We start from the raw sequence: 14,273 nt of genomic DNA, 5'->3' as shown, positions 1-14,273 counted from the left end.
CTCACAGGGAGGCTATTTTGTCTTGGATACTTTTTTTCCTTTCATCAATGCCACAATCCCAAAAGGGCCTATTAATTGCCTATGCCCATTCCAAAAAAAAAAAGCTAAAAAGACTTTGGAGCACAAGGTTTTTTGGAAACCATCTTTAGCTAGAAACAATCCTATAGGAGGAATGAGGACAGGGGCAAAGGAGGCCATGGCAGACAGACGCCAGGCCCCGGGAGCCACATGGAGGTGAGACACACACAGAACTGCCTCCAGGACCCCCACTTACCAGCTTGCTTTTGACCAATTGTTCTATTGCACTGACAAGGTCTGCAGCAGAAGGTACTTCAGTGGAAGCCTGCCGGGCTGCTAGCAAAGAGGAGGACTGCAAGACATTGAGCAGCAAAGGAAAAGCAGATTAGCAAGGAATGAGGAATAGCAGTTAGGAAGCAAAACAGCAAGTCCACAGCTCAAGACAGGCAAGGGAAGCAAAGCTTTATGTCTAGAGGCAAGAGATCACAGAGGGAGATAGGAGGGGGTGTGGGACAGGCCTGCCTGACCCCTTGTCAGGAATTCTGGCCAGCAGCAAAGCAGGGATGGGACTAGGCTCTCCTTTGGCAGGCCTCCGGAGGAGCTGAGGGCAGGGTTTGCTGAGTTCCCGGGAGGCCAATAGGTAAGGGCTGCACCCACTGTCAGCAACAGGGGAGAGGGACAGACAGAACTCTGGCCACGACAGGGCTGCCCATTGCTGTTCCAGGGTATGAAAGGAATCCATAAACCTAGCCTCAAATGTGTCCAAAGGAGAGAAACTGTCTTCACTTTGCTTAAATACAGATTTTAAATATAGGTCTTCAGTGTGTATCAAGCAAAAATGCTAGGGCAGAGCACTTAAAGACCAGGAAGCTAGAAACCCTGCCCACTCACATGTGCGTACACGTGCGTGCACACACACACACCACACACACCTCCACAGACATAGCTGTTTGTGCTAAGGCCCCCGAACTGAAACACCTGGATGTAATAAATGGTTTTAGCAAGGAGTTGTGTATTTCATGTTGGAGTCACCAGGGACTATCCTATTCATGGTGAAAGGAGGCTCAAGCCAAGGGCCTGCCCCCCATCCACTTATACCAGCAAGAAGGACTGACTGGTTCATGTGGCTGTTTGGTCAGTGGTTTGGGGAATCCTCCTCATGGAGGGATGGTGGTTTTTATCTTCCTTCTCCTACTTGAGAAGAAATTGGGAGAGAAATGGTTCACTGCATGCACACGTATGAGCTTTCCCCCCTGGCACAGCTAAGCAGAGGGCAACTGTGCTCTCAGGGCCCAGGACACATGCTCTTTTGGTCTTTGACACTGATCACTGCAGGGATAAAAAGCTGAATGTCCTGGCCATGCTCTGGCTTCAAGTTTGTCCCTTACGTTAGGGGGAAGAGTTTCAAAAAGGAAGCTACTTTTCTAACTTAAGGTCTTTGCTTCTGAGATGGGGTAAAACAGTCAAATAATAATTAAGAGAGATATAACAACACTCTTTTTTCTCTTCTGGGGAATGCAGGAAAGGAGCTTAAGTCTGTTTGGAAATCCAAGCTATCAACTTTTTGATTTAGTAATCCCACCCCTGGGAACTTATCCCAAGGACAGAAGTCCAAAGAACAATTGCTGTATGTACAAAGTGATCTGCAGCAGTGTTATCTAGGGTAGCAAAAACTGGAAACAACCCAGGATATCCCAAAACAGACTGGTCAAGCAAATTATGATACATCAAATAAGGGAAATACTCCCCAGCTATTAAAATTGTAGTTATGAAGATAAAATTAATAAGATTTAAAAAAAAATTAAATAAAACATTGAGCATATCAAGTGCATATTACAATTATAAAAATAAAACATATACACATATGAACAAATAGTAGAAGGGAACATGGAGAATCAAGGCGGTTGTATAACATTACAATAGGTAGACTAAAAACGTCCTTATAGACTGTTGTAAAAACTTATTTTACTAAGTTCAACTCCAATTGCTAGAAGTTCTGAGGCTCCCCAAATATTTCAGAAAAACAAATGCACAGAAATCAAACAGGCAGGGCTGAGGAGGGTGAATGTGTCTAAAAAGGGACTGTTGCCATCAGTCCTCTTTCTGGCTAACAAAAAGCCACACAAATGTCTGGGGTGAGTCCGCCTTTTCAGTTAAAGATTATCCAGAAACAGCATAACATCCTCTTCCCCAAAACAAGCTGTGTTTGAGGGAATTCGAGGGGGAGGGTTCGTGACCTTTACTTTTCAGATGCCGGCTGGCACCTCCATGCGGAGGGCCGCGTGGGAGGGCCCATACTGTGACAGGAGCATCCTCCGCCCCACACATGCTGTCACTGTTCACAGAACATTTTACAAGGCTAGGCCTCTGGGAACACAGCAGCCTGGCTCCTGTGCTGACCTCAGTGTGGAGCGCGGCACTTCTGCTCCTGGGAACCCAGGATGGACATCGTGCCGTGCTTCCTGCTACTTGCCCTTCCGACAGTTAAGAGTCAGGGCCACCACCGTCACCGTCACAGAGGGGGCATCTTCATCATCATCCTGTCCCGAGAGTCTCTCCCTCTCGCGTGGCACCCTGGGAGACCCCAACTAATGTCTGGGGGTTCGTGATCCAAATACAAAGCAGAGGGAATGAACACAAGGACTGGGCTGTCACCGGACATGCTGAAGCATCTGCAAGCAGGCCTTTCTGAACTGTATCCCTGGGGGGTGGTATGAAGATGTGTTCCCCGCGTCTGCCGGCCCCACCGCCTCAGAGCGGGCCGTGCCACGGCAAGGCGGTGCACCACGGAACACAGGGAGACCCCGGAGGGACGGCTAAGCCATCACCACCACCACCACCACCAACCACTCTGAAAAGAAAATGTAAAGGACAGTTAAAACCTGCGGAGTCCAAGGGGACAGCGGCACGAAGAGAAGGCAGGAAAAACACACCGAGGTGAAAGCAGGGTTTGCTAGGAAAATGAGTGACAGAGCGTGCAGTTCAAGCAGCCCTGAGCCTCGGCTGGCAACCAGGCCACACATCCAAGCTGACCTCTAGAGCAAACAGGGTGATCGCTCAGCGATTCGAGGCCACGTAGACGTCTATGCTGCAGGCCCCGGTGAGCCTCTGCGTGCTCACGAGGCAGGGATTTTTGCAAGACCAACCACGTGGCAACCTGCACTTAGGTCTTCCCACCTTTGTCAGCAACTCCCCCTTAGCAGCGTCTCCATCCCTCCTGTGGTGATTGCAGAATTTGGGCTTAACCGGAAGCTACTGTTCCTTGGATTTTAGAGCTCAGTATAGGGAAAACGATCAGCTAAAACACAGTTCAGAAGTCAGGTACAACAAAGTGATCTCAGCCTGGAACGGCCTCAGACTCCTTTTGCGACAAATAGTTCCTTTTAGGATCTGCAGCTTCCAAAGACAGAGTCATTATCCTTCATCAACAGGACAAGACACCAGACAGATTCCCGCTCTGGGACTTCTGCACGCGCCCCTTCACTGCCCAGAATGAGGTCAGACCTCCAGGGCGGGGGGAGGGGACATCTACCAAATCTAGATGGAATCTGCATTACTATGGATTCAGGGAGATAACAAGGGAGAGATGGTATTACTACCCTCACCACACACACAGGACAAAATCACATGTGTTATACATTGTTCTTTCAAGTGAGAAAGTAAAGAAGTCCTACCATCTCATCCTGTGTAGGGTCATTGTCGAAGATCTTCATAGGAGGAGGGAGGGGGGTGTGTGACTCTTCATCTGGCTCATCTTCGCCCCAACCTTTCTTGTTCTTCTAGAACAAACGAGCAGCATTAGTCATTCAGTCCTATGTTTCATATAGTTAAAGATACCAATGGTTCAGGACTTAGAATTTTTTTAAAAAGCAACATGTAAGATACCCTCCTTCCTCAACACATCCTTATTTTTTCAGCCTCACCGTCCTCCTCTGTGGAATGGGTGCACCTTTTTATCTCAAAGGACAGTGAGGTTCAAATGGGGGAAAACACACACACACACGAGAAACACCTCGTTAATCAGTCAGGAAAGGAAAAAGCTGAGAGTGGTCAGAGAAAACCTAACTTTTTTTTTTAAATGGTTCTTTATTTATTACATGCCTTCAGTTTTACTTTCATGGATGAGCTGCTGTGTCCATGAAATTCTTTTTTTTTTTTTAAAGATTTTATTTATTTATTCATGAGAGACAGCGAGAGAGAGAGAGAGGCAGAGGCAGAGAGAAGCAGGCTCCCCGCCGAGCAGGGAGCCCGATGCAGGACTCGATCCCAGGACCCCGGGATCATGACCTGAGCCGAAAGCAGATGCTTAACCATCTGAGCCACCCAGGCGCCCGAGAAAACCTAACTTTTTAAGCTTTTGAAGGACTATTAAGCCACAGTCTGAGTATCACCAGGCTCTACTGTCATTCTCAGAGGGAGAAATGGCAGATAGCATAAAATTACAAACAGAGTCTGGTTACATAGCAGGAAGAATTGCTTAGCCACATCAGCGAATAGAGCAGGTTAGTTGGCCAGAAAAAGACAGCTTTCATTCCCCCAACTAAAACACACCCACTGTATTTTGATTACAGAATCTCAGCTTTGAAAGGGACTTCGGAGGTCACCCAGTCTGACCTCTCGGCTAATACAGGGATCTCTCCTACTGCTATGTGAGGTCATATGGCGTCCCGGCCCCTTCTAGCATGGGTGTCTATTCGCTTTCATGGCAGCTCACTCATCACTAGCTGACCTCCATTAAAGTTCCTCTTTGAGCTGCAACCTTGCCTTCTGTAAACCTTCACCTGTTAGTCATAATTCTCCCCTCTGGAGCAACCTGGAGTTGTCTACTCCCCATTTGTATGTGGCACTGGTCTAGATACTTGAAAACAGCTATAGTCTCCCAACATGGGCTTCTCCTTCCAAGGGAAATGGTCTACCTTCTTTTATTCTTATTCTCAACTAGCAGGTTTTGATGTAGTCCTTAGTAGAAGCAGGGGATTAGGTGACCAAATGGCTGCCCTCTGGCCCAGGCCCCTATCTCCAAATCTGGCAAAATGTTGTCTATCTGCTGGAAATTCTAGGTGCTAGTCAGTCTCCGAATTGATCACACATCAGACTGGTAAGGTCTTGTTAGTACAAAAACTCAGATCACTTGGGCTCAAGAACACAATCTACTGGGGACTAGAGACTGGTGTGTTTACAGAACCCAGGGAAAGAGGCCTCACAAAACTCCAGGAAGGATGTAGGTCAGAAGCCCCCTCCTGATGGAGGCTCCAGGGCCACATGTAAGTACCTCATCGGCACTGTCTCCCTGAGGGGTTGTCTCATCCCCAGGCTTGGGAGATCCCAGGTCGAAGCTCTTCCGGCCATCTCGTACTTTCTTCTGCTTCTTGATGTTTCCATCTGCTTTTCCACTGTTGAGCCGGCGCACCGGACTGGTCAGCCACTTCTTAAGGGTGTTGGTGGAACGCTTGGGCCCGGGGGAGCTGTGGATGGAGTTCAGGGAGGGCTGAGACTGCAGGTTGGCCACTGACTCAGACTTGCCTCCGTTTTCACTTGAGGAATGAGAGTATGCATCTGAGGAGAAAGAACAGACCGACACAGCCAATGTCAGAGGCAGTTAAGGGGGGATAGTGTGGCTGGGAGTAAGACAGTTCCATCCTCAGGAAGCTGGGACACAAGGCAGAATGTCAAGGCCAGCTGCAAACCCTGGTCAAGGCAACCCTCTCTAGAGGTTAACAGCTGACCCTCACTCAATTCTTAATGTGCAAGGCACTACTCTGGGAGCCGTGGATATCGGAGTGAACAGAAGACAGACTCCTACCTTTGTGGAAAAAAATCAAGATACTAAGCAAGAATTACCAACCAGTAACAATGTCACGGAGCGTCTATTAGGTAGTGTATTTTAAAGACATTTAAGACCTAGGTTTTGGGGCGCCTGGGTGGCTCAGTTGTTAAGCGTCTGCCTTCGGCTCAGGTCATGATCCCAGGGCCCTGGGATCGAGTCCCGCATCGGGCTCCTTGCTCAGCGGGGAGCCTGCTTCTCCCTCTCCCACTCCCCCTAGTTGTGTTCCCTCTCTCGCTGTGTCTCTCTGTCAAATAAATAAATAAATAAAATCTTAAAAATATATATATTAAAAAAAAAGACCTAGGTTTTATTTTCAAAGACCCCTTATCTAGCTACACAAACACATACAAACACACACAGACACAAAGAAAGAGAGAGAAGAGAGAAAGAGCAAGACAGAGCATGCAAAACAAAGCCAAATTCACAGAGAATGTGATTAACTGCCACAGGGCTGGTATGGACTCTAGGTGATAAGCTAGCAGAGTTCAGAGGAAGGTCAGATCAGTGTAGGCAGGATTGGTCTGAAAGAGTTTAATGGAAGAGATGTGTCTGAGTAAAAGAGAAGGGGAGAAGGAACTCCAAAAGGAGAGACAGCAGGAACCAAAGCAGGAATACTGAAAAATAAGTTAACACAGCCCATAAGGAGATCCTCTGCATGAAGTAAAGTTTTGATGGAGAAAGAGAAACTGGATAGAAAGATTAGTGAGGATATTTAATAATAAACGAGAAGTGTCTGACCTTTATTGTGAGACTATCCTGGGAAATGACGCAATAAAAAGGGTTTTTTTGTTGTTGTTGTTAATTAATCTGGTCACTATATACAGCATAGCCTTGGGAAGGAGGGGTCAGAACCAGAAGGCCACACTAGGGTGGTACACAGGGGTACAGAGGAACGAATGTGAGGCATTCCAAAGCAAGAAGTGTCTGGATGACAAGTCAAAGGTGAGTTACCTCTCTGTATCTGCTGCTTCTCATTACCAAGATGGTCTTGGGAGAATTCCTTGACCCCTCATGGGTCCACTTCCCCTGTGCCAGTTCACGTACTGATATTTAAACCAAACACATGACTAGGTATTGAAATAAATTACTGAAGTGGCTTTTCATACCTATTCCTCTCAAAGGCTGAATCACCTTTTCCTATAATGACTTCATCCTAGGCCTGGCCTTGAGGACAAACCTGGATTTAGAGGCCCTCTGGCCTAGACATAGCCAGTAGAGAAAAAACAAAATCCCAAAGGAAGGTGAATGAATACTTTTGTCAACAAAGAGCTGTCTCCAGCTTCTACAATTGGTAGATCTTGAGGGCCCCAAGCTCAGGCTCTTGACCCTGTGGGGTCTGACTTTGACGCTGCTCGAGTTTTGTGTGTACCTTGGAAAACAACACCTCAATGTTTGCATCTAGAAGCCCAAACACTGAGGTCCTGAAGTCCCCTGGTAAAAAGGATAATTTACAGGGTTGCTCTGCTCAGGGAATATTTGGGGATCCACTGACTTGGTTGGCGTCCCTTTAAAGGACAACGCTGTAATCTTATCTCAGGGAATTCCTTGCTGGCTCTGGTGCTGGGTATGTTTGGTGTGGGTCAAACTCCTGTTCTCAGAAGCCTGGGTGATCAACATCTCCCCACACTGGTAGTAGAACCAGGGCTTTTCTCTTATCTTTCTGCTGATAAGCTGCAAAAGCTTTTCATTCACCAGACCCCTGGGATACCACATGGCTCTATAAAACCAAGCCTTCAAAACTTAATCAGCACATACTGTGTCAGCAGAACTAGAGGCCCAACCACATTAACTGTGCCCTGGTCCAAATACTCTGTTCCATCACAAAACATAGCCTGATTTTGAGATTCACAAATGCAAATCTTGACCGTCCTTCCCTGTTGTCATATGGTTCTGCTTTGGGGCATTCTGTATAAATGAATGGCAAGAGTACAAATCACAAAGTACAAATTAAAAATCAAGCATGTTCTCACTTTTGTTGTGTCAAGTTTATTCCGTGTAAACAATTAGGGCCATTCAATCGCAGCCCACATAAAAGAGAATTCAAGTGTTGGAAGCAATCTATAATTCATCTAATTAGGGTCCCAAATTCAGACAGAACCATTTCTAAATCACTTTGTTGTTTTTTATTTGTCTGTTTTTGTTTTTATTTTCTGGTTTTGATATAATTGACATATAACATTGTATTAGTTCAAGGTGTACAACATAATGATTTGATATTTGTATATATTGTGAAATGATCACTGCAATAAGTTTAGTTAACATTGATTACCTCACATAGTTACAATCTTTATTCTTGAGATGAGAAATTTACTAAATTACTTTGAATGCATGCTTTTAGAGAATGTGGCACCATTTAGTTTAGAAAATCTGTAGTTTATTACTGCTTTAAAGAATAATTGGCATGCTACGTTCATCCCATTTTTGGAAGATGACTACAATTAGCTGTTTGAGATTTTATTATAGTACCTTTCCAGGCATAAAAGTTAAGTGACTGATTTGTAACAACTGCAACAATAAGATTGCTCTCAAACCTTTCCAAGCTGAGGTAGACGCTATTTATTATGATTCTTGTCATAGGAAATAGAAGATCAGTATTTCAGGAAACCAAGGATCATAGTTGGTGAATGGCAGGGAGGCAAGAATTAAACTCAGATCTTACTCCTTACTCTTAAAATTTTTACTTATTTTAGAGACAGAGAGCAGAGAGAGAGAGAGAGAGAATGGGTGCGGGGAAGGGCAGGGGCAAAGGGAGAGGGAGAAGCAGACTCCCTGCTGACCAGGGAGCCTGACGTAGGGATCGATCCCAGGACCCCGAGATCACTACTTGGGCCGAAGGCAGATGCTTAACTGACTGAGCCACCCAGGTGCCCCATCCACTGCGCATATATTAATCTTATTCCTACATCTGCATTTATTCTACGTATTGCTTTAGCCTCTATGATTATTGTAAAAGGAGCATCAAACTGCTAGTCTATTTAACATTTCAAATATATGTTTATATGTAATTTATGTAAGTTATAAAATTTCAGTGTTGAAAACAGTCTCAGTCTAATTTTAAGGACAAGGCAATGAAGGTTTAAATATGAGAAATCCATTGTTACAAATGAGTTAGTCACAAAGCTAGGACCAGAATCCAGGCATCTCTCCCTCTGCCCCAGGGCTCTGAACTAATGTTTCCTCTATAGTCCTGAGGCACAGAAGCTGCACATACAGCTAATATCTGGTTTTAAGTCACTGGGAAGACAAATGTGTCCCTGGGCATTGTAGGTAATCAAGCTCCCCAGATGTTCCAGTATGTTCAACTTGCTTTCTGGATCAGAAAAAAATCATATTCTGAGGCTGGTTTTACTAGGAGATACTTTTAAGATAGAGAAAAACATAGAAAAAATGTAATAAACCAGGTACCCACCACTCTAGATATGATAAATGTAAACTTTTTTTTGTCAGCTTTTAAAAAATATAAAAGATTATATATACAGTTGAAGCTTTAATTTTTTTTTTTCACCCATTCACAATCCAATCCACCATTTTCCCTTCCTAGAGTTAAATTCTCTTCTGAAGCTGGTGTGCATCTTTCCCATCCATGTTGTTAGCCACTTACTTTGTATGGAAATTTAGTGTTATTTTGTGTTTTTAAAATTTTATATAATTATCATAATATAGGTGTCATTTTGCAACGTGCTCATTAATTCAAAATTATCTGAGATTTATCCGTGTTCAGTCACGTAGATCTAGTTCATTCATTTTAATTGTTGAATAATATTCTTTCATAGGACATATCATGGCGTTTGTAGCACATTTTCCTAAGGATGGATATTTAGGTTGTTACACACACACACTCTTATTTGAAGCAGTTCTGTACAGGTCTCTGTTTATTTGTGAGAATTCCTCTAGGGCAGTGTTTCCCAAACTACCTGTGGTCAGGGAGTCAAAGACCGGTTTTTCTTATTTCTAATCTGCTTCAGATCAATACTTTTATAAAATACAAAGTCACACTCTTAGATGTGGTGGAAGTATCGAATTGCTATAAAAGCTTCTAAATGCTTATTCTCACTTTCTGTACTTATATCTCCCTGTGAACTGGAAACAAATGGCTGACAAATCTTTACAACGTGCAGATCACACACCGAGGAGAACACACATTGCTCTAAACTCTTAAAGCATCCAGAGCATGTATCTCAAGGTAGACCTGCTGGGCTTTACAGAAGACACCTTGCCACCTTCACTAGTTACTGCCAGATTGCACTCTGATTTACTCCCACCAACTGTGTACACAACTTCTTGTCTTTTGTAATCATCAACGAAATGAAAATGCAATCTACCAAATGGGAGAAAATTTGCAAATCATGTCTCAGATAAGGGGTTAATATTCAACATATATAAAGAACTCATGCAACTCAATAGCAGACAAACAACCTGATGAAATAAATGGGCAGAGGATCTGAATAGACCTTTTTCCAAAGAGGACATACAGACAGATTGGTACGGGTACATGAAAAGATGCTCAACATCACAAATCATCAGGGAAATGCAGATTAAAACCACAATGAGATATCATCTCACATCTGTTACAATGGCTATTCTCAAAAAGATAAGAGATAACAAGTGTTGGTGAGGATGTGGAGAAAAGAAACCCTTGTGCACCTGGGTTGGTGGGAATGCAAACTGGTGCAGCTACTATGGAAAACAGGATGGAAGTTCCTCAAAAAATTAAAAACAGAACCACCCTATGATTTAGCAATTTCACTTCTGGGTATTCATCTGAAAGAAATGAAAACACTTGACGGGGTGCCTGGGTGGCTCAGTCAGTTAAGCGTCTGCCTTCGGCTCAGGTCGTGATCCCAGTGTCCTGGGATCAAGTCCTGCATCGGGCTCCCTGTTCAGTGGGAAGCCTGCTTCCCCTCTCTCTCTGCCATTCCCCCTGCTTGTGTGCATGCACATGCTCTCTCTCTGTGTCAAATAAATAAATAAAATCTTAAAAAAAAAAAGATGAAAACACTTGAAAAGATATATGGATCCCTGTATTAATTGCAGCATTATTTATAATGCCCAAGACAGAGGTGACTCGATAAATATATATGGAAATGTGGTACATGTGTACATTGGAATATTATTTAGCCACAAAAAAGAAGGTAATCCTGCTATTTGTGACAACCTGGATGAACCTTGAGGGCATTATGCTAAATGAAATAAGTCAGACAGAGAAAGATAAAGACTGTATGATTTCACTTATATGTGGAATCTAAGGGAGAAAAAACAAACTCACAGATACAGAGAACAGACTGGTGGTTGCCAGAGCTGGGGGAGGAGGGTGGGCAAAATGGGTGAAGGAAGTCTAAAGATACAAACTTTCAGTTATAAAATAAATAAGTCATGGGGATGTAAAGTACCGTGTGGTGACTACTGTGAATAATGCTGTATTATATATTTGAAAGTTGCTAAGAGAGTAAATCTTAAAAGTTCTTATCACAGGAAAGAAAAACTTTTAACTATGTGTGGTGATGGATGCCAAGCAGACTTATGTGGTGATCATTTCACAATACATACAAATACTGAATCATTATGTTGTATACCCGAAACTAATATAATGTTATGTCAATTATATCCTGATTAAAAAAAAAAAAAGAAAAAAGTTCCTATCTTCCTGCATTCTCCTTGATGATTGATTATGTACATTAGCATATAATTTTCCCCTGGAAAAAGTAAACATCTCCTTCCTAACCAAAGCACATACTTTAAGGAAATAAATTGAGATTAAAGCAGAATGTCTCAAGAAGAAGAAACAAAAAGGTAAAAACCAGTGCCTCTAGATCAGTAGGAAATGCATCCTATAATTGGTATCTCAGCCACAAACTGGGAAAATAGGAAATTTGTCAGGGGAATCTCTGAGGTTAAAGGTCCAACTTCACCGGCTCTGAGTGGCACAGCTTACCTGATTGGTCATGGGAGTAAAAAGATACTAATGAAATCAAGAAAATGTAAATAAATAAACCAACAGATAACCAATACTTATCCATCAGCAGACTCACACACTATTTTTTATCCCTACTTGCTTCAATTCCCAAGCCACCTCTCTAACCCACCTGATTTCCCCTTTAATACCTGCGAAGACCGCTGCTTGGTCACACAACACATTCCAAGGCTTAGTCAATGACTAGAGAATTCTTGACCTCAACACTCATCTCTTCATGATACTTTGTTGCAGTTGATTAAAAGAGAAACCCTCCTGGCCTAATCTGCCTGCCTTGCTTAAATGACCTCAGAACAACCCACTGGTGCCTAGTCAGTGGATTGCAACAAAGAGGTGCGCTGGCTTCTGGCCCTGCTATGCCACCAACAAGCTGGGCAATGCTCCTCAGATGGATGAGACAGGATACACTCAAAGCCTGGCTCCACCTCTGGCCAGCTGTGTGACTCTGGTCCATTTACTTAACCTCTCTGTATCTCAGTTTCCTCATCAGTAACTGAAGATAATATTAGTGTCTACCCAATAGGATTGCTATTAGGATTAAGGAGTTAATATTTTTAAAGTGCTTAGAACACTTATAAACCCACAGAAACAAGATGTGAGTTAAATAAAAAATCAATAAATCCAGAAAAACCTCCCTTAATTCCGTGGCTTTGAGTTTATTCTGTATAAACTCTGTTCCTTCATTCTATCTTATGTTCTTCTAAAGCCTAGATTAAATGATTTAAGGCCATTTTTAGCTTCAAAGCTTCATGCCCTCCTAAAAGCAAAGAAACACTTAATGCTACCAGCTGCCATTCTGGGTCATTTTCCCTTCTAATTTCAGGGAACCACTCTTATGACCAGTGCCTGAAATCTTGTCCGAGAATAAGGTGGCCATATCCTTGGGTTACTTGGCCATGGTTGTCTCCTTTTCCCGCTATTTGGAAGTTTAAGCAGCACAGGCTATTCCCTGGAAATGACACATGCCTCCTTATCTATAGGGTGTCTCTCAGAATGGGAGCTTCAGATGGATTTTATGACCAGGCAACTGAACAACTGTTGAGATTAGGGTCTCAAATACCATCACGGGGTTAGAATAAACATGTCACTGTTATCAGTTTCAGCCTTGGGGCAAGGGCTCCATAATTTCAGGTATTTTCATCACAGTAGCATGTTTCCAAGCAGTACAGGAGATGAGAGTTGTCTGCTTGATGTGAAGAGGAAAAGTGGAACAAAGCCCATGAGAATATGCGTACTGCACAGTCCCAACAAGTCCATTGTCTAGGTCAAACACTGTCCTTCTTTACTTGGACAGACCTTCACTAGCTACCAAAATAGAAGATAATTGTATACAAATGGGTAGTAACTGAATATACTAGAAATCTGCCATACCTAATATAGCCCATTTATAAATTCAATTTCCTTTTTAAAAAGTTTCAACTCATATTTATTTCACTTTTATGTTACACCTAAAAAAAAAAAAAAAAAGCTTTTACCCTTTGCAGTCTGGTGTAAAATTTGCAAAACTATTCCAAAAGCAGAATGCATTTTTGCACAAGTCGTCACAGAATGCATACGTAGGAAATGCCAAATGCCTTTGGCTGCTTCCACAGTACGGCCATCCGCTATTTCTCTAATCACAAAATACTGATTCATCAACCTTCTTCACATTGACCTCAAAGTAAGCTGAAAATAAAGGATTATACCTCTTAGACAAAAAGAGAAGAGGGTTCTATTAGTTTTGAGGGGTTACCATCCCCAAAGACTAGGAGCAGTGTCCTTGAAAGGGCTAGGCTGGGGCCACAGAGAGCATATGCATGTGTAAGGTCATCCAAGCTTTCAGTGGACGGTGAGTACCCTTAACGCATAACTCACTAAGCTGGCCCACCATTTTCTATACTGGCTTGAGGGACAAAACTCAAGAACAAAAAACTCCATTTTCAGTCCATTCTTCTGGAGTTCAGTGGTGGTATTCAATCACATCCCAAAGGCTGTCTTTTACATATTGTAATTTATGTAATTGCTAAAAGATACAGAGTCTAGTTGCTCTATATTAAGCATTACCTGTTTTACCTAGATGGGTCTATAAATGTCCCCCTGGTATTTATAACACTCTATTGGGAGCTTTGACTCCAATGGCTGAAATCACACAAAGACTCCTAAAACCCACTAGGTATTTACAGAAGAGTCCTTTAACCTCCTGTTTTTTTTTTGTCTGGCTTTAGTTCCAATGATACTGGAATAATTATAAACTCATCCTTATTGCCTTCCGTGGCCTGAGCTATATAAGGCAAATGCATTTCAATACATCTGTCTGCAGAGATTAGAAAGCCAAATATTCCTGTTTTCTTCAGCTTTCTATAAATTTACTTAATATAAACATTATAGAAATATCATATATACATTTTTCTCACACTGGAAATTGAAGTATCATATACACATTTTCTCACATCTAGAGAAGGGGATGATGGGAAGGTC

General features: G+C 42.9%; 1 protein-coding gene across 19 annotated transcripts in view; it reads right to left on the bottom strand.

Annotated features, from left to right (window-relative positions):
* The window catches only part of KALRN (kalirin RhoGEF kinase), a 655,214-nt gene that overhangs the window by 72,181 nt on the left and 568,760 nt on the right, over positions 1 to 14,273 (bottom strand). For 13 of the 19 annotated variants that reach the window (XM_064571764.1, XM_064571776.1, XM_064571777.1 and 10 more), the window contains 2 exons: positions 5,291 to 5,574; positions 3,693 to 3,797 (listed from right to left, as the gene is read on the bottom strand). In XM_064571764.1, the coding sequence (XP_064427834.1) occupies positions 3,693 to 3,797; positions 5,291 to 5,574 (389 nt within the window). Of the gene's footprint in view, positions 1 to 274; positions 371 to 3,692; positions 3,798 to 5,290; positions 5,575 to 14,273 lie in introns of all 19 variants that reach the window. The other 6 variants (XM_064571770.1, XM_064572215.1, XM_064572274.1 and 3 more) reach the window with 2 other exon arrangements.

This window comes from Mirounga angustirostris, unplaced genomic scaffold (assembly GCF_029215605.1).
Source record: "Mirounga angustirostris isolate CCGP_5_RB_7025 unplaced genomic scaffold, mMirAng1.0.hap1 SCAF_1, whole genome shotgun sequence".
NCBI classification, from domain to species: Eukaryota; Metazoa; Chordata; class Mammalia; order Carnivora; family Phocidae; genus Mirounga; species Mirounga angustirostris.
This window is presented reverse-complemented; position numbering and strand designations above follow the sequence as displayed.